General features: G+C 42.2%; 2 protein-coding genes across 2 annotated transcripts in view; one reads left to right on the top strand and one right to left on the bottom strand.

The window, feature by feature from the left end:
* The first annotated feature begins 6,013 nt into the window (after positions 1–6,013).
* aanat2 (arylalkylamine N-acetyltransferase 2) lies at positions 6,014–7,591 on the top strand. The gene is made up of 3 exons (XM_061712420.1): positions 6,014–6,364; positions 6,612–6,766; positions 6,866–7,591. The coding sequence occupies exons 1-3, from the start codon at positions 6,202–6,204 to the stop codon at positions 7,169–7,171; spliced, it is 624 nt and encodes a 207-aa protein (XP_061568404.1). The 5' UTR covers positions 6,014–6,201; the 3' UTR covers positions 7,172–7,591.
* Positions 7,592–7,771: 180 nt separating this feature from the next.
* The window catches only part of rhbdf1a (rhomboid 5 homolog 1a (Drosophila)), a 29,213-nt gene continuing 17,994 nt past the window's right edge, over positions 7,772–18,990 (bottom strand). The window contains exons 2-19 of the mRNA XM_061712419.1: positions 18,840–18,984; positions 18,593–18,732; positions 18,182–18,289; positions 17,006–17,219; positions 16,011–16,217; positions 15,707–15,829; positions 15,438–15,601; positions 14,061–14,312; positions 13,834–13,945; positions 13,639–13,713; positions 13,381–13,542; positions 13,169–13,269; positions 13,019–13,082; positions 11,662–11,756; positions 11,505–11,580; positions 10,952–11,052; positions 9,349–9,502; positions 7,772–8,793 (exon numbers count right to left, since the gene is read on the bottom strand). Of these exons, the coding sequence (XP_061568403.1) occupies positions 8,374–8,793; positions 9,349–9,502; positions 10,952–11,052; positions 11,505–11,580; positions 11,662–11,756; positions 13,019–13,082; positions 13,169–13,269; positions 13,381–13,542; positions 13,639–13,713; positions 13,834–13,945; positions 14,061–14,312; positions 15,438–15,601; positions 15,707–15,829; positions 16,011–16,217; positions 17,006–17,219; positions 18,182–18,289; positions 18,593–18,732; positions 18,840–18,956 (2,685 nt within the window). The 5' untranslated portion in view covers positions 18,957–18,984 and the 3' untranslated portion in view covers positions 7,772–8,373. The remainder of the gene's footprint in view (positions 8,794–9,348; positions 9,503–10,951; positions 11,053–11,504; positions 11,581–11,661; positions 11,757–13,018; positions 13,083–13,168; positions 13,270–13,380; positions 13,543–13,638; positions 13,714–13,833; positions 13,946–14,060; positions 14,313–15,437; positions 15,602–15,706; positions 15,830–16,010; positions 16,218–17,005; positions 17,220–18,181; positions 18,290–18,592; positions 18,733–18,839; positions 18,985–18,990) is intronic.

Below are 18,990 nucleotides of genomic sequence, written 5' to 3'. Positions count from 1 at the left end.
AGGTACTAGCCCCGTTCACTTCTGGAGGGGTGGAGGAGTGGGGATTTGCTGGGGGCCTGGGGGGCCACGTACGTCAAGGCACTCAGAATTATCAGGTGGGGGGAAAGTCATAACAATTGTAGGTGATTTCAAAACAGTCCTTGAGAACCATATGTGTTTTCTTTCTCAACCTTTTTTTGTATCTGTTTTTGTCTGTAATTGTTCACAGATTTGATCTCTAGATGTCTTCTTTCTTTTGCCTCTTTTTCTGCCTTCATTTCCTTGGCCTGCTGCTCAGCAAACTTCTTCTCAATGTTTTGGTCATCAAGTTTAATTTCAGCAGCTCGCTTTTTGTATTTTCTTTCCAGATTATTTGCCACAACTTTTCTATTTCCGGCTAATATTTCAGCGTCAGAGTTTTGTCTTTGATTTTTTTGTTCCTCCATCAATTCGACAAAACTTTTTTCATTTGTGTCTTCCACATGATTCTTTTCTAGCCTTAATTGCTTGCGGCTTTTTTCTTTGTCAGGACCATCTGAGACAATTTTGGGTAATTGTCCATGATATGGCCATTGATCGTTTACAACCTGATTGGTTTTAAAGGTATAGTCTGTGATCGTATTCAAAAACATTTATTGTTATACTGGGTGAAATGGTCCTTCCATCCTGAGAGTAGCCAGTGAATAATGTGTTCAGAAAAAGGAAAGAAAAAAATCTGACCTCTCTGACAGCTTTAAAGCAGCACAACGTAACTTTCAGCTTTTCTGAGTTTGGCGGCATGTTTTGGACAAAAGCGGTAGTGCTTTACCAGAAAGAACACTACGTTTCCCATGAGCACCAGCGCATACTGCCGGAAAACTCCTGTCCCGTTGCGTGCATTTGTTTTGAGAGAAGACGGGACGCTTTTCTGTTTCACCAAGTGAACAGACGGAATGCAAAAAAAAAAAGATGTTAAACTGCTGGAAAGGAACTGGAATTTACCGGGATACCTTAAACAAGGAAGCCAGGGAGCGGTATATGGAGAAAATAATGATTATTAACGGTCTGGATCCATATGAAATCCCTACTGAAGAATGGAGCTCCTCGTCGGAGCTGCACTCTTTAGAAAGGATTTACTGCCGCAGTTCTGCACAACCCACGTCTTAGGCTACCTTGTTTAGGAGTGTTTGGCAGCTGCTTTGGTAAATGTTTGACTCGCCATGTGTTTCAATAAATTTGTATAATAGTACAACATACAGTACATGTTTTGTATCCCTCTTACTTCTCTTTTTTTTTTTTTTTGACTGCTTTGAAGAGGCTCCGAGGCGTGAGCAATATTTTTGTTTTCCTCGTGAGATTATTTTTTTCCTCTGCAGCTACAAATAAGAGTTAATATTTTTTCCTCCTATCTGAAGATTGGGGTTAATTGCACCGCAGAGAGCTGGCCAGCAACTGCGTTTAGCTGGCGAAGTGGGGAATAAAACCCGTGTTTTGATCCGACGCCCGCCTGTGTGAGTGTTTGTGGTTTAAGGCTGATTTATGGTTCTGCGTTAAATCGACGCAGAGCCTACGGCGTAGAGTACGCGGTGACACGCACCGTACATTGCGCGTCGCCACGTACCCTACGCCGTATGTCTGCGTCGATTTAACGCAGAACCATAATTCAGGCTTTACTGTGTGGAAGGTGTTTGGTCGTTACAGCCGCGATCCAAGCGAGCCGACGGCTCTTTCACTCTTTTACTCTGTTATATCAGATACTTGGCCTGCGTGGTTCTGCCTCCGAGCAGGAAACCGGTGAAAAGTTAAACCATTAGCAATCTTTTCCCCACGTCTGTGGTGTGGAGCTGCTGCAGCCACAACAAAGCAACGGGTTACCAGCTTCTGCGGAGCTGCGCTCCACGCCCCGCCCATTTTCGTCTCGACTGCGAATCGGGAAGGAGGGGGAAGTGACGTATGCCGTAAAGCAGTCAAAGCCGTAAAGATTTGTAGTTTTTTAGTGTGGCAGGGTTCCTACCATGCTCCTCAAAGTTACATAGTGCCAGTGAAGGCGATACAGACCCCCTCAGACCATGACAGAGGTGTCATTAAACCTGTTGGAAGTTGATGTTCCATCACAATGACTCTGGAAATATGATATTAAGGTGGAAAAGTTACATAGTGTCGCTTTAATCCTGTAAAAACTCTGACCAATCTGTTTTTTGTGGTCCGAATGAAACGGATTGGTCAGAGGACCAGAGGCTTGGCAGGGGGGAAAGAACCAATCAGATGCCTTCATTTTAAGTCCCGCCTACGCCCCCCTCTGTCCCATGCTGTTCTGAACTTCTGTGTTGTGCTCATTTTGCTGGGACGTCGGGTCCCTCCGCTGAGACACAACTTCTGCGGTATGCGTTCATTGTTGTGTCTAAAAATGATGCGCAGTGCCCACACAATCAGAAACGGTACAGATATTCTGTGATATTTTTTTATATTTATAAAAAAATAAAATTATAAAAAAATAAAGGATCCCCATAACTTTGATTGGGTGGGCAGGACGCACGTTTGGGTGGGCACAGCCCACCCCTGCCCCTCCTAAAACCAGCCTCGCTTACAGGTGAATGAGACATGGTGTAGTTTTGTTGAAAATGTGCTGTCCAAAATGTCCGAAAGTTTCCCCTTTGATAGGATTCATTGTACTGTATGTGGTCTTGTTAGCAGGCTTAACCATTTTAGGTAATTTTCCAACAGTCCTTGTGCTGCTGTAGTCAGAACCATATGTGGTTTCTGCATTCCGTTTGATGGTTGATGTCATCATAATAGTTGGTTTTAATGTGATTTGGGGGCAAAGGTTTTCTTATGGCCCTTTTCGACTAGGACCTACTCAGCGCCCCCCGGCTCGTACCGCCTCGTACCGCCTCGTACCGCCTCCACTATGGAAGCATATGAGGGCCTGCATTTGCGGAAATGCTTCTTCATTTTAAGAATAATCAAAATAACCTTGTAAAAATTTAAACCAATGCACATTTGGTACCAATTAGAGGCGGACTACTAAATATACAATCGTTAAGCTCCAAGTCTCTGTTGGTAAATGATCTAATTACAGAGAGTAGGAGTGATATTTTCTGTTTAACAGAAACATGGCTACAGGAGGAAGAGTATATTAGTTTGAATGAATCGACTCCGCCCGGCTACTTTAATCATCATATTCCTAGAAGCACGGGCCGAGGTGGAGGAGTCGCAACAATTTATAACTCCAGTCTCCAAACAAAAACTGAACCTAAGTGCGATTATAATACATTTGAAAGCCTCACACTTAGTCTGAAATTCCCGAGATGGAAATCAGAGAAGCCAGTTTTGTTAGTGGTAGTGTTCCGGCCCCCTGCTGGTGCTTATCTAGAGTTTCTGTCTGAATTTTCAGATTTCCTATCTGGTTTATTGATCAGTACAGATAAATTCATCATAGTGGTTGACGGGTTAAATTCAGTCTTTATTCCGTCTCAAAATTCCCTCCAGACTTCACTTTTTGTTTAGGAATGTTTGATGGAGATTGACCTCTGATCCATATTTATTGCAGATGCCTCAGGCATACAGTTGACTGATGCTGACTTGTGCCACACACAGGACAAACAATGCCAATTACAATAACACAATCCTCCTGCAGTTCTGATTAACTTATGCTCAGTTTAATCAGTAGCAACAAGACAGTTTAAAGTTTAATGAGGATCAAATGCCAGTGTGGCTTAAATATTGCCTGTAAAGGATAATACACTAAATAACAAAAAAAAAACCTCTGTGCAAGTTACTATGCAAACACAAATACTCTCTGAGATTAGAATATGTACTATGAGGTAGAGGAAGTCATTGTGTGAGTTTTAAGGTGTCAAGACTCCCGTGTGGAAACATTGGAATATGGATCCAGGATTCTCAAAAACTCTTGTTTCATTGGCTGGCTATTTTAAGAGATGGGGAGGATTTACTCAACACAATGAAAGAAAGAAAAAAAGTCCCTCTGGAATCACAGCAGTACGGACCTCCAGGTCAGAAAAAGTAATTTCAATTTACAACAGCCGTGCTTGTCCTTCATGTCTCATGAGCAGAACTTTCTTTGTGTGTGTGATTTGGACACCCATCCAGCTGACGTAGTTGATGGCTTATAAAAGAGATTCCCCTTCCAACACTATTATTGGACACAACACACACACACACACGCACAAACACACACAAGTAATGGGGTAATCCTTCTGTTTTGGTCTGACCTCTTTGAGTTATGTTAAAAATGATTAGGGCTAAGCCTCGGGCCAGAAGACGGGGGTGTGAAGTCTGTTCAACTGCAGAGAAAAAAACAATTCAGCATTAAAAAACAGTTTCTTTTGTGTGTGTTTTTGTTAAATGTACACAACAGCAAAATCCTAATATTTCACAAGGCCTTTCAAATGACACCCTGTTGGGTTCACATTCAAACACGTGTGTAAACAGGTTCACCTCAGGCCAGTCAAAGCTAGTGCCCTTTCAGCTAATTAGTCTGCGCTAAATCTCTTCACCCAACAACAATCCACACAAATCTCCCAACACACTTTGTACCGTTACATTAGCCCACATGCCCTTGATCTCTAAAAGCCATGCGTATCATCCTCTTCCAGTCACACTTTGTCTTGTTTAAAACCACACAGTTGAATAGAAACGTATATCTCATGTACTCATATCATATGCAGGTGCCATTTAACCCTTGTATTGTCTTTGGGTCAAAATGACCTCATTCTCCTGTTCCTTCTTTCCTCCTGCTCTCTCCTTCCTTCTCCCTTTCTCTTTTCTCCCATCCATCCATCCATCCATCCATCCATCCATCCATCCATCCATCCATCCTTCCATCCTTCCTTCCTTCCTTCCTTCCTTCCTTCCTTCCTTCCTTCCTTCCTTCCTTCCTTCCTTCCTTCCTTCCTTCCTTCCTTCCTTCCTTCCTTCCTTCCTTCCTTCCTTCCTCCCTCCCTCCCTCCCTCCCTCCCTCCCTCCCTCCCTCCCTCCCTCCCTCCCTTCCTTCCTTCCTTCCTTCCTTCCTTCCTTCCTTCCTTCCTTCCTTCCTTCCTTCCTTCCTTCCTTCCTTCCTTCCTTCCTTCCTTCCTTCCTTCCTTCCTTCCTTCCTTCCTTCCTCCCTCTTTTCTTCCTTCCTTCTTTCCTCCCTTCCTTCCTTCTTTTCTCCATTCCTTCCTTCTTTCCTCCCTTCCTTCCTTCCTTCCTTCCTTCTTTTCTCCCTTCTTTTCTCCCTGCCTTCCTTCTTTTCTTCCTTCCTTCCTTCTTTCCTCCCTTCCTCCCTTCCTTCCTTCTTTTTCCCTTCCTTCCTTCTTTTCTTCCTTCTTTCCTCCTTTTTCCCTTCCTTCCTTCCTTCCTTCCTTCCTTTCCCCTTCCTCTTTTCTCCCTTCTTTTTTCCCTTCCTTCCTTCTTTCCTCCCTTCCTTCTTTTGTCCCTTCCTTCCTTCTCTCCTTCCTTCTTTCCTCCTTTCCTTCTTTTCTCCCTTCCTTCCTTCTCTCCTCCCTTCTTTTCTCCCTTCCTTTCTTCCTTCTTTTCTTCATTCTTTCCACCCTTCCTTCCACCCTTCCTTCCACCCTTCCTTCCTTCCACCCTTCCTTCCTTCCTTCCTTCCTTCCTTCCTTCCTTCCTTCCTTCCTTCCTTCCTTCCTTCCTTCCTTCCTTCCTTCCTTCCTTCCTTCCTTCCTTCCTTCCTTCCTTCCTTCCTTCCTTCCTTCCTTCCTTCCTTCCTTCCTTCCTTCCTTCCTTCCTTCCTTCCTTCCTTCCTTCCTTCCTTCCTTCCTTCCTTCGAAGACAGCACAAGGGTTAAAGACAACTACCAATAAGTCATCTGATTTTAACAACTTTTTTCCCATAAAAAGGTGGGGAAATCTGAATGAAACTCTTTGTTCCTGACTTTAAAAAAAATCCTTTCTTTACAAAATACTGTCCCATAAAAGTACAAAATGTCTGGTTTAAAGTCACGGGATTTAGAGCCTTGGAGACACGTGCGCAGATAACCTGCTTTGAGACAAGCACTTTGCATTATGAGATGGGGTAGAAAGAAGAGGAGGAGACAACAGGAGAGCTGTGAAGATCAGCATCTCACCTACTGAAGTGAGTTCAACTGCAGACGGAGTTGGGGGACGGACAGACAGGTCAGGGGGACTTTAGTTGGCTCCCACTTCATCTAGCACCGGTTATATTTTTACCATAAAAGGCAGGAAAAAGAGTGGTGTGAGACCTTCTGTCCACTGTGATATCATGACAATGCAGATCAGCGGCTCACCTTTCCTCAAGCCTTTCTTCCTGAAGACGCCGGTGAGGGTCAGTTCTCTGCAGCAGAGACGCCACACGCTCCCCGCCAGCGAGTTCAGGAACCTCACAAAACAGGATGCCATCAGTGTTTTTGAAATTGAGCGAGAAGGTAAGTCTAATTTTTTCAGTTAGAATATCTTTAAAAAAGTTTTTATAGATTAGTCACATCTATTTATAAACTTAACTGTAAATTTTGATCTTGTAATAAAGAAATGCATAACTGTGTCAAATTTAAAATATTCAAATCCTGCTTTTGGATTTTAAATGTCCCCCTTAGAACATATTTAATTAATCTTTTCATCATAACCGCTCTTGATCATGACTGATACTGACACGCTGCCTGAAATGCCTCCCAGCCTTTGTCTCCGTGTCTGGAGAGTGTCCCCTTACTCTGGATGAAGTGCTTAATTTCCTGGGTCAGTGTCCTGAGCTGTCCCTGGGTTGGTTCGAAGAGGGACAGCTGGTGGCTTTCATCATCGGGTCCGGCTGGGCCAAGGAAAGCCTTTCACAGGTATTAAACCCAACATGAGAAATTCCACACAAATTGACATTTTTGTGACTCATTAGGCTTTGATATAATTCATGGCTCCATCTAATCTCCCTCCTGCAGGAGGCCATGACTCGGCATGTCCCAGACACTCCCACTGTGCACATCCATGTGCTGTCAGTGCACCGTCACTGTCGGCAGCAGGGTAAGGGCTCCATCCTCTTGTGGCGCTACCTGCAGTACCTCCGTTGCATGCCGGGTCTCCGCCGAGCTCTGCTGATCTGCGAGGACTTTCTGGTGCCCTTCTATCTCAAGGCCGGCTTCAAGGCGAAAGGGGCATCACAGATCTCTATATCCAACATGCAGTTCCAAGAGATGGAGTACACGCTTGGGGGGCAGGCGTATGCGAGGCGGAACAGCGGCTGCTAGTCTCCTCCACCTTCCTTTCACTTGTTCATCTCCGACAGAGGACACGAAAAGATCAAATATAGACAGATGAAGGGGCCACTGTGCTCCGTTGGCCTGGGTTTCATCATCCTGGTGTTTGTGTCTCTGTTAACCCAGTGAATAAGGAGCCAGGTCTGTGTGAAGACAATAGAGACTAAGAATGGTTGCTCTTCAGTGAACAAAATCTACCACTTGCTTTTTTTTGCAGTCTATAATCTGGCTTATCAGACAACACATCGCATCCTCTGCATTACCAGTAGAACATCAGCTTTGACCTCAATGTTATTTTTCCCTCATTCATTTCTGTGGCTCTTTCTTAATAAGAGCCTGATTAGATAACATTTACAAGAAAAATGCAATTTGGAGTTAAGAAAATAGTTAAAAGATGTTTTTTTTTTTTTTTTTTTTAAAAAGGGAACAAATCATGTATGATGCAATAAATCTCTTGCTTACCGCTGCATACTGTATGTTGTTTGAGGAGCTACACGTGACTTGAACGTTAGATGCAGGTATCTGAATCATTTGATTTAAATAAAATGAAAATAAAACAGAACAATGTTCAGCAGTCAGTTTCTTGCAGTTAAAAAAAAAGTAGGAGACCTTTTTTATTTTGCAGAATTTTTTTTTCTTTTTACTGTTTTCAGTTACATGTGTGTAGACAGGTAGCTAAAACACTACCGTGTTCAAAACAATGATCACTTCTTGAGAAGCAATAAACAAATAAACGGAGACATTCGAGTGCTCAGCATAATGTAACAAAAATATGGCAGTAGTTGGTACATTTAACAACAAGGCACCAAAGGTATTGATATTTCTTGTCCCTGCTTCTGTATGAGGTTGCCTGAATAACAATAAAAACTATCTGGATTGTGAATGTAGAAAATGGTCCTTTCCTCTGTACCAGCGCCGGCTTCTCTTAACTTCTGCCTCTCGTGTAAAGGGCTGAGCGCTTTGATAAGTTTCTGAAGTGCCGTAGCTTTGTTTCACTGGACACTGAGGAGTAAATACGACCGCTTGTGAACAGGGAAGCAAGGAAAAGGAGGTCCTTATGATGAGGGGGGAAGGTATTCATAATGACAGAGTAAAAGAACACATCCACATCGTTTTATTTCACAGAGAAGGGGAAAACCATCCCCTGCCAGTCCACATCTATCTATCTGATGCCTTCCTGCTGTGCTCGAACTTCAGTGGAGGTGGGCGTTGAGGTCATACTTCTCACAGAATTTGTCTGTGAAGGGGATGCAAGTGAGCAATTCGCACCATTCACACTTGATTGGGTAGACGTAAAAGAGCACCACGAGGCCTGAGAAGAGACCGACAAACACCACCATGAAGACGATGATCTGACAGCGTTTGCGGTACAGGTCCATGCGGCCAAAACTGATGTAGGGTAGGAAGGCGAAGGACAGGAAGAAGCCAGAGATGAAGCCACAGATGTGGGCAAAATTGTCAATCCAGGGCAGAAGCCCAAAGGCAAAGAGGAAGAGCACCACGCACAGCAGCTTGGTGAAGGCCCTCCAGGGTTGTGCCAGGATCTGCCAGCTCTGAAACAACTCCACAAACAGGCAGGCCAGGATCCCAAACTGAGAGCCTGCTGGCCCCACCTGGGAAAAACATACAAAAGGAGGTATGCAAGGTTGAGAAAATGCAGCGGAAAGATGAGAAAACCACATAACTAGATTAAGAGAAATCTGTAGCGCATAATAGGGCTGGGCGATTTTGGACAAAAATAAAATCCAGATTTTTTTTTCTCTGAAAACCCGATTTTCGATTTCGATTTTGATTTTTTTGGTAAAACTACAAAAGACAATGGAATAAATTGTTTCAAATATTTTATCTTTATTTTTAAAGAAAAATAGCAAACAAATTTCCCTATTGGGAATGAAGTGCAAAGATACTGTAAATCCTCCTTGAGTTTAGTAAAGTGACAACATTTACAATTTTCTTAACCAAACAAAGATGACTAGACGAGCTCTGTCTGTAATGCAGCCAGCTGCAAAAAAAGGAAAATCGATTTTCCGATTTTCCTTTTTTTAAACATCGTCTTGAATAATAAATCCGATTTAGATTTAAAATCGATTAATCGCACAGCCCTAGCGCATAAGATTGATAAAATGGTGTCATATTTTGCAGAGTGTGGGTATATCACAGGTGATCACCTCTGCTCTGTAGGGCAGGAAGATGGCTGAAGCCAAGTTGCCAGTGATGCCGCTGAGGATGTAAATGATTGAAATGCGCACCCAGCCCGCCAGTTTTTCCAAGTCCCTCAGGATGGTCATCTGGAAGGCCACGGAAACCAGGCAGTGAAGGATCCTGGGAGGGCAGACACACAGACGGGGGTTCATGTGCGCATACGCGTGCGAATGTGGGTGCAAAGCTGCACGTGCCGAGAAGATAATCCCTCTGTTCAGGAGAAGCAAACCCCTCAACCGCTGAGCAGGAATAACTTTGCACTGCAATAAAATCAAGTCTCTATCTCCCCAAAGCTTAATGAGTTCACGCAGTGAGGGCACTTTGTTTGATTAAGCAGGAGAGATTTCAGATGACGTGAAGATGAAGAGCTGTTCTTCTTAAGTGTAAGGCCAGCTCTCCATACAGACGGGTCCAAACCGGCCCAAAGTAAACCTGTCAGTCAGACGCTCTTACAGACTATATGACCTGCTGCATGATCAGCATGCAGCCAAATATTTGCAATAAAGTAAATCTAAACCTGACATCAGACTAAACCATATTCTGGTACATTCGCTGATATTATTTCATATACATACATACAGAGGTGTCAAGTAACGAAGTACAAATACTTCGTTACCTTACTTAAGTAGAAATTTCTGTTTCTGTCACACAATTATCTGTACTTTTTACTCCTTACATTTTAAAAACAGCCTTGTTACTCTATTTCATTTCGGCCTTTAAAAAATAACTATCCAGTTAAATTGCTCCATCCGGATAGAGTGAATTTGGTTGTGGTTGTTTCAGATGTTCTTGTCCAGTTTTGTTCTTACATCCGTTCCCTCAGATTCCTGCAACTAAACTTGGATGTACATTCCAATAAAGGTTAGGATAAATGATAACATGCCCCTGAAGTTGGACTTTTTGCACCATTACAATACTTATAGACAACTAGTCATCATATCTTCTGCTCTCTGAAACACATGTTAATGCTCAATAGTACACATATATGGTTCTTTAATATATTTGCATTATACTAAGATGCATTCATTTTCAATGGCTTTTGTCCTTAATTGCTTTTTTCCGCCTTACATTACTTTTACTTTTATACTTTAAGTAGTTTTGAAACCAGTACTTTTATACTTTTACTTGAGTAAAAAAACTTGAGTTGATACTTAAATTTTTACAGGAGTATTTTTAAACTCTAGCATCTATACTTCTACCTGAGTAATGAATGTGAATACTTTTGACACCTCTGCATACATAAGGCCACAATTTTCTATCATTGTCCATTTCCTTTGGTGTGCTACCTGTATTAAACTAGACTCCAATTCTGATATTTAAATCATTTTCTTCCTTATGATTTTGTCAAAACAGAGTTCTTGCAAGAATTTTGCTCTTTCAATTGCCTCAAACTAAAATATACATTTGTTTGGCAGAATTACATTTTATTTTCAACTTTATAAGATAAAACCTGAAAAAAAGAATAATTTTTAATCTCAAACATCTTGTTTTAGCTTTGGTTTTTTTTCATGTTTTCCTCTGCAAACAAGCCAAAGATACTTTGAAAGATGCTGCCAATGGCTGACTCACCCAGCATGCAGGAAGAGTGAGAGCCAGAGCCTATAAAACTGATCTGGGATCTCAGGGTTGAGGAAAGGCAACAGTCCACAGACATCATCCATGCAATGCACCTGAGAAAGGACAGATCAAGATCAGTGTCAAGTTGGATCCCTCAATCATGCTTAAATGTATTCAGCAAAAGAAAATATATGAAACACACTTTTGAAACAGTTAAAAAAAAGAAATGTCAGAAAAAAGCCCTAACATGCTCCTGTTAAATTCTCACACAAATGTTTGATGAGATTAAACCTCTTCATCTGTTGTGTTATTCATGATGAAATGAATAACCGATGAAACAGCACACCACACACAAAAAACACCTACTGTTCTTTCACAGTAATGCTGACAAGAAGGTGCACTTTTATAATTAGATAACTTATTTTTCTTTCAAGTGTATTCAGCCGAGCCAAGTGCTTTATTCACGAACCAAAACAAGACGCCTGTTGGTTTCTATTCGAGCACTTTGTCTCATGTCGACCTGGAAACCTGAGCATCTACATGGACGTCAGACGGAGCTGCTTACTTGTGAGCAAAGAGTAGCCTCCTCGTGGAAGTAGCCCATCATAAAGTCACAATACTCCCGGGATGTGATCTCACACCTTGAAGAAAACGAAGCAGCAGTAAGTAAAGAAAAGTAGTATCCATCTTTGTGTTTGTGTTAGCTGCTGAGCCGTCCTCACCTCCCTTTGGTTCCGATGCAGCAGGGTCGGCCCGTGATGGTGCAGTCGATATGAGGCAGGTTGGTGTGGTTACCTGTGTTGTACCTGGTACAAATCTAAGAGCCAGAGCGGAGAAAGAACAGCCAAACCACTAAGTTTACTCCAAACATGATGTCAGATGGTGATTTGAAACATTTCATCTGCAAACACACATCAGTATCGTTTGAAACATCACAACGCAGCGCCAAGTGTTACAAAATCCCCATTTTCTTTTTATATAAACCAGCTGGCAGATTTTGTAATACATTTTGAATTAAGAAAGTGTTAATCCAGATGATAGCCAGGTTCAGTGGATTGCTGTGTCACAAGATTTCTTAACCACAGTGGAGCATAAATTCTGGAAACTTCTAATTTTATGACTGGAAGCAACTAAACCTGTGTTTAAAAAATCGATTTCCCAATTCTAAATCGATTCTCATATTAATTCCTAAAAATCGATTCATATGTCTAAAGATCGATTTTTTTTTGGGGGGGTGGGGTTTTTTTTTTTCTTTTATTTATTTGTGTATTTTTCTTTTTCATCATTACATTACAACTTTTGGTTATTTTTTTGTTTATCCCCAAAAAAGGAATGTTCTGTGGACACGAGAATAACTGGTGCCATGTTTTTGCCTTAAAATATGTTTAAAGGTATGAAAACATTAAAGTGTTAGGTTATAATTGCATAAATTGTCTATATTTCATTACTTTATATACTGTCTTGGGGTTACATTTGCAAAAAATGCTAAAAACCAAATGCTCAAAAATTAAAAACCAAAATAGACCAAAAATGGAACAAATAAAAACGGAATGTGGGAAAAAATTAAACCGATTTCATCCGTCTGTTTCCTCCCTGGATCTGTTTGGTAATTCTGACCCACATGATGTTTCTGAAAACAGTTCTATCAGCATTCTGGGAGCTGATTGGTCCTTACAGCATCATTAGCTGCAATACTTGCTGTTTAATCTCAATATAATACTAGTATTAATATGTTGCATAACTACAGTCATATAATTCATGCAACAGCTCAAAAAACAGTTTTAATTCACTAACCCAAATCAATATCGGAATCGAATCGAATCAAATCAAATCTTGATAATCGATTCTGAATCTTAAGAATCGCAATCAAATCGATTCTTGATATTTGAATCGATCCCCAGCCCTAGTGTTAATCCAGATGATAGCCAGGTTCAGTGGCTTGCTGTGTCACAAGCTTTCTTAACCACACAGTGGAGCATAAATTCTGGAAACTTCGAAGCCGTTTAATAATTTTATTATTGGAAACAACCCGATCTATAAGTCATGTGGAAACCCCACACAGGGTTTAAAAGTACTCACTGGCCACTTGGTGATGTCATCAGGCCATTCATGAGGCGACACTGAGGCGGGCTCCAGACATATCCTTTAAGAGGAGAACATGAATCAATAACACACAAATGGATCACTAATGCAAGTTCATAATGAAACAACCACAGGCTCTTCTCTTACCTGGGATCCTGATGGCACACGGAGCCGTACTGCCTGACTTTACTGTTTAACTGGGGAGCGCTGGGATGCTTCGGCCACTTCACCCACACGGCCAGAGTACTCTGCAGAGACACAAAGAGGAGGGATCCAAATTACTTGTAGTCTCTCTTCAAGGGTGAGTTAGAAAAGGCAAAGTGTCGAGAAAAAAAGAAACAAATGGTGCGTTTACAGACCGAGCACTCCTCCTCTGAGGTTTGAACACAGCCAGAGCGATCGTTTCGCACACAGCAGGCAGAGTTGCCTTCGATAGCTCTCTTTTTTGTGATAAGATCATGCACTTGCTTGTCTTGTCTCATGCATGGAGAATATTTGGCCCCCAAATGGATCAGGGCTTCCTAAAAATGGATGGATAAAAGATAGATAAGAACGATGAAATTAAAGCCGCTGAAACTTTTTTTTCTTAACAAAAAACCAAAACCAAAAGTACTTACTGAACTGGGCCCGATCCAAAAGTTCTCCTGCTGTACAAACTTGACATTTTCATACACACCTTTGTTTCTTAAAACCTAAAATCAGATGACATCCACACCAGAAACAGGAAAATGAATGTAAACATAAACCACAAAACGATGCAAAATGATGTCGGGATTTCTAATGATATTCATCCCATCGGAACCAAGACTCACAGAATCAACCGTCTCATGCTGGGAGAAGCCCACCGGCGCAATACCATAGATGCATACAGCCAAAATGGTGATGAGTAAATGGACAACGGTGATCCAGTATGTAAAAAAAGGCCTACGAGAGACAGAGAATGTGCATTGAAAAACAGCTAGACTAATTATAAATCTGTGTCACGTACAGACACAAAAAGTAAGAGCTTGTTAGAGACACATGAGGAGATGTGCAATACCTGTGGTCATCCATATCTTCTATCTGCCTCTTGACATAGCTGTCAATGCGCTTGCGGTAGGTGCGGTTTGTGAGCTTTCCTACCATGCCCAAACCATACGGCCTCTTCTCACGGTAGAAAAGCTTTTTGACAGGGACAATGATGCGCTGTCCACGCCGCTGTCCGTTGACACTCACGACTTCCTGACGCAAGGGCACCTTTGGTGGTCCTGGAGTTCCTTCTTTGACTTTCCGCCACCCTCTCTCCAGAGGTCTGGGAGCGATGACAGAGGAGAAAAAAAAAAGGGTGAATACTGCGAAATTAGCAGCCGAGTAAGAAATGAAAACATATTTCTTCTTATTCTTTACCAGGTGATTCTTTATCCGATCTATCTGACATGAGGTACATCATAAAAAGTTCTTGTTTTTCTCATCGTGCTGTCCTAAAGGTATAAGAACTCAAATTGACATGCCAAGCACAAGGTGGTTGCATGAAAACATGGCAGCGGTGAATGGAAGCAGCTGAAAATATCACTTTTTTGACATGTTTAAACTAGCTGAACAGTAGATGTTATTAAAAACAATGATTGGCATCTTACTCTGGAGGATTGACTTGCTCTGCAGCGCCATCATCATCGTTATCAACCTGATCTTTTACTTCACCTACTGACACCGTCTTCACGGCCGACTGTCAGGCAAGAAGCCGCGGCATCACACAAACCACCGTAACTTCTGTTACAGAAGATTACAGAATTTTCTCATATCACGTCATTCCTCTTATTTTTTTTTTTAAATATACAGTACATGAAAATCTTTACAGATGTTCATGTAACTTCAATTAGTTTAAAACAGAATGCCCTAACAACAGTCAGTAGAAATTAAAATAATCATAATCCTATTGATATCCTAGAAGTTAAACTGATATAATACCATGAAGATAAAGTTTTCCCCTAACCTTTTGAGCGGTATAGTAAAGTAAAACTACACAGCGTTCTTTTGTTATTCTGAAATGCCCTAAAAGGAAAAAAAATGGCTTAACGCTGCAGTTCATCACCAAAGGAAGGAGAAACGTGTGGACAGCGCTATTATTTGCTTTACACCATGATCTCTTAGATTTCTCAGAATAGCTGATCAGAAACCAGATTAACCCACCAGCGCTGTGCAAACCTGCACATAAAGATGATGGCAGGAATTTAGGCTCGCAGGACGGTGAAAGCGACTGTGAATCTGATCTCACCTGATACTGAGTTCATCTATTCAAATAAGTCACTAAATGTTACAGAAAAGCACAGAGAGGGGGGTAATTTGCGCATGATGCCGGCATTTTCATTGCCAGCAAATTAATGGAAAGTGGCACATGTGCTGAAAGGGGCTTAACACGGCACCCACAGCAACTCACAGCATGAGGTGACTTCTCTCCAGCTCCATCTTATCTAGGGCGCTGCCTGTCAGCTCCGTCTCATCCAGCTTGCTGCTGGGCTCCGCATCTTTGATGGCCGCTTCAGATGGAGACTCAAAAACCTCGTCTGCGTATGTGGACAACTCTTCATGCATTAGCATATCCTTAAAAAGAAAAAAAAACAGTGAGAAGATGTACAATAATTCACATTCTGTTGGATTTTTGTAATTGGATTTTGCAACGTTGCAACAGCAGCCGGTCAACCTTACTCTGGCAAAGAAGGATGTGTCCAGTTCATCACCAAAGTCGCCCACATCTTCCTCCATGAAACTCGCAGGGGTGAAACTTCGCCTCTGAGCCCGTCTTAGCGTGCTCTCCCGTAACGAACGACCCTGAGAGAGATAAACCGACAAGCATTTGCAGCTGTAGTCTTTCCATAAGAGAAGATCATTGCATACATATCAATAAAATCCAATAAATTACAATAAGGGCTTTGCAAATGCAGATAACAGGCTCATATTTTAATATTGTCCAGATTTTATGTGTTCAGTGCTTCTTATCTCACACACCCACCTTGACCAGTGCAGCTGCGGCCCTGAAGCTCATCTTTGCAACAGACTCCCTCTTACGACGGCGAGGGAGCCGGTTGAGACCTGAGCGGGAGCTGGTGAAGGAGCAGATAGACGCAGCTCCTGGGGTGATGGGAGTCTGAGGCACGCTGAAGCCGTCCACCTCCTCCACCATTCGAAAAGCTCTTCCACGCGCCAGTGGGTCCACGATCTGCAGACCAAGAAATGTGCTGTGTTCAGTTTACTTTGAGTCTTTTTGATGTAAAAACCATGTAAACAGTAGGCCTGTGTTGAAAAAAAAATCGATTTCCCAATTCTAAATCGATTCTCATATTAACTCCTAAAAATCGATTCATAAAGATCGATTTTTTATTAATTTTTTTTATGTATTTTTTTTTTTCATCATTACATTACAACTTTTGGTTATTTTTTTGTTTATCCCCAAAAAAGGAATGTTTTGTTGGACACCAGAATAACTGCTGCCATGTTTTTGCCTTTAAATATGTTTAAAGGTATGAAAACATTAAAGTGTTATGTTATAATTGCATAAATTGTGTATATTTCATTACTTTATATACCGTACTGTCTTGGGGTTACATTTGCAAAAAATGCTAAAAACCAAATGCTCAAAAATTAAAAACCAAAATAGCCTGAAAATGGAACAAATAAAAACGGAATGTGGGAAAAAATAAAACCGATTTCATCTGTTTCTGTTTCCTCCCTCGATGTGTTTGGTAATTCTGACCCACATGATGTTTCTGGTATCAGTTCTATCAGCATTCTGGGAGCTGATTGGTCCTTACAGCATCATTAACTGCAATACTTGCTGTTTAATCTCAATATAATACTAGTAGTAATATTTTGCATAACTACAGTCATATAATTCATGCAACAGCTCAAAAAACGATTCTTGACATTTGAATCGATGCCCAGCCCTAGTAAACAGTGATGCTGACAAATTGATCTTTTTTTTTGGGGGGGGGGGTTACATCCTTTTACCTTTTGCATCCCATGTTGTGAGGCGGGGACGTAGAGCGGAGGTGGGGTCTCAGTGCTGGTCAGGGAGATGTTATCCTGGCTGGGCAGATCCATCTCCCGGATCACCTGTGGTTTCAGCTTTCCATAGCGCAGGCTGCAGTGACGCAGACTCTTCCTCTGCCATTTCTGGGTGGCGTCTCCGTCCTTACTCACCCCAAACCAGTCCGCTGTTCCCCTGAACACCACAGACATCAGAGCTTCAGCTTGCAGCTTTATTTTAGAGTAAACATATCTTACTTGCCAAAGACATTTAGAGCTCCTGAGCGATGACCTTCTTAAGACCCCCACACACAGAAAAGTGAAGCATACACTCTGGTATAACAACACTTCCCAGGGTGTTAAAAATGTGCTCTCCGCAGTGCAAGAAGAAGTGGGCAGAGTAGCGAGAACAAGCCTAGACAAGTTTATGTCCAAAGCCAGAGAGAAAGACATTCAAATGCACTGAACGTCTGCATATACAGACAATAAAACCCTCTGTGCCGACATGTTGAGGGAGTAGTAAAGTTCTGATGCTTAAAATAAGGAATACATAAATAAAGCCGTTTTCTTAATCTTGAATGACACCGGCTGACGGCAAATTCAATTAACAGACAATTAATGTTTTGTGTCCTTATCTGAACTGCAGATTGGGACGTTCTAAAGTATCTTTTTGTGTTTAAAGTCATACTGTTGATGTAGAAGTCTAATAAATGCCAGAACAAATGTTACTGTCCCCTGAGGCCAGGAAGTGGAAACATTCTTCCACAGAAAGCTCAGGCAAGTTTTCATTTACTGCAAACTGCAAAACCTGCCTTTGATTACACAGTAGCGCAGTAGTAAGGTGCTGCGGCATCTCGGAGGGGATTGTTTTCGACAAAAAGGTCTAGGGAAATAAGTGCTCCTCCGGTTGCCATCTGAGTCATCACCCAACGGAATGAGGACACATTTCTGAGAGAGAAATGACGGCATTTTTTTCAGGTCCTGTTATGACTCATTTAGCAAGAGGAAACAGACAGGGACAACTCCGCAGAGTCTTGTGATGAGGATCTGACCGAAACTTTACTTTGGGGAAGCAAGCATGACGTGCGGTCGACTTTCGTATTTACTCATGGTGAATAAGTAGTTACACATCTACACCCTGGCTCTTTTCCGCCGTACCTGAGGAGAGTTCTGGAGAGAGAGTGGTGTTTCCTGATGCTGCGCCGTGCAGCCCGCTGCCCCTTAATGGGCACAGTGTTAATCCGCTCAAAGTGCACTCTCCTGCTGCTGCGACCGGGCAGCGACGGGGCCAGAAGGTGGCGAAAACGGACAGAGGGAAGGAGTGGGAAAAATCAGAGAAGAAAAACAACAGGAAGTGAAAAGGGAAAAAAAAAATGCAGCGTTGTAGTCATCATGCAGACAGCAAAGCAGGCAGTTAGGTCAAATGTGGTTGTTGAGAAGGTTTGAGAAATAGAAAAGTTATTACCAGACAGATCAGATAGATGGCATAAAGATGTTAATCACAAAGTGTCTTTACATTTGACAGTTTAAGCCACAAATCTTATACAAGGATGTTCTTATTCCTTTTACCTCTTTATGGTCTGGGTAATGGATGACTGACGTTGCAACACGGGCCGTCTGGTATCAAATAGGTCACGGGGTGGAGACTGGAGGTGGGACGTCTCCCCTGGCATGCTGATGCTGCGCAGGAACCCCTGCCTCTTCAGCGGCTACAAAGGAAAAGGATGAATTGATAATGTGTCAACACAAATCATCCTCAGCTGCAAACCACAAATGCTGTAAACATGGCAAGAGGCATCCAGTGACATAAAAGCACCTGAACAAAAGTGGGGGGCTCGTCTAATGACATCTGAGCTGTAGGAATGTCCAGTCGGAGCCAGGGAGGTTTCTTCCTCTGCAGGCTGCTGGTGCTTTCCCGCCGTGGTTCAGCCATGTTCTCTGTCCCACCCCAGGCCTGCCAGCTGCAC

This window comes from Cololabis saira, chromosome 21 (genome assembly GCF_033807715.1).
Source record: "Cololabis saira isolate AMF1-May2022 chromosome 21, fColSai1.1, whole genome shotgun sequence".
NCBI classification, from domain to species: Eukaryota; Metazoa; Chordata; class Actinopteri; order Beloniformes; family Belonidae; genus Cololabis; species Cololabis saira.
This window is presented reverse-complemented; position numbering and strand designations above follow the sequence as displayed.

Bases quoted from the DNA above. Each gene is read 5' to 3' on its own strand.
- aanat2 (XM_061712420.1), top strand. From the start codon at position 6,202: ATGACAATGCAGATCAGCGGCTCACCTTTCCTCAAGCCTTTCTTCCTG. The intron at 6,365-6,611 runs GTAAGTCTAATT...AATGCCTCCCAG, and splicing joins TTTTGAAATTGAGCGAGAAG to CCTTTGTCTCCGTGTCTGGA. The intron at 6,767-6,865 runs GTATTAAACCCA...TCCCTCCTGCAG, and splicing joins CCAAGGAAAGCCTTTCACAG to GAGGCCATGACTCGGCATGT.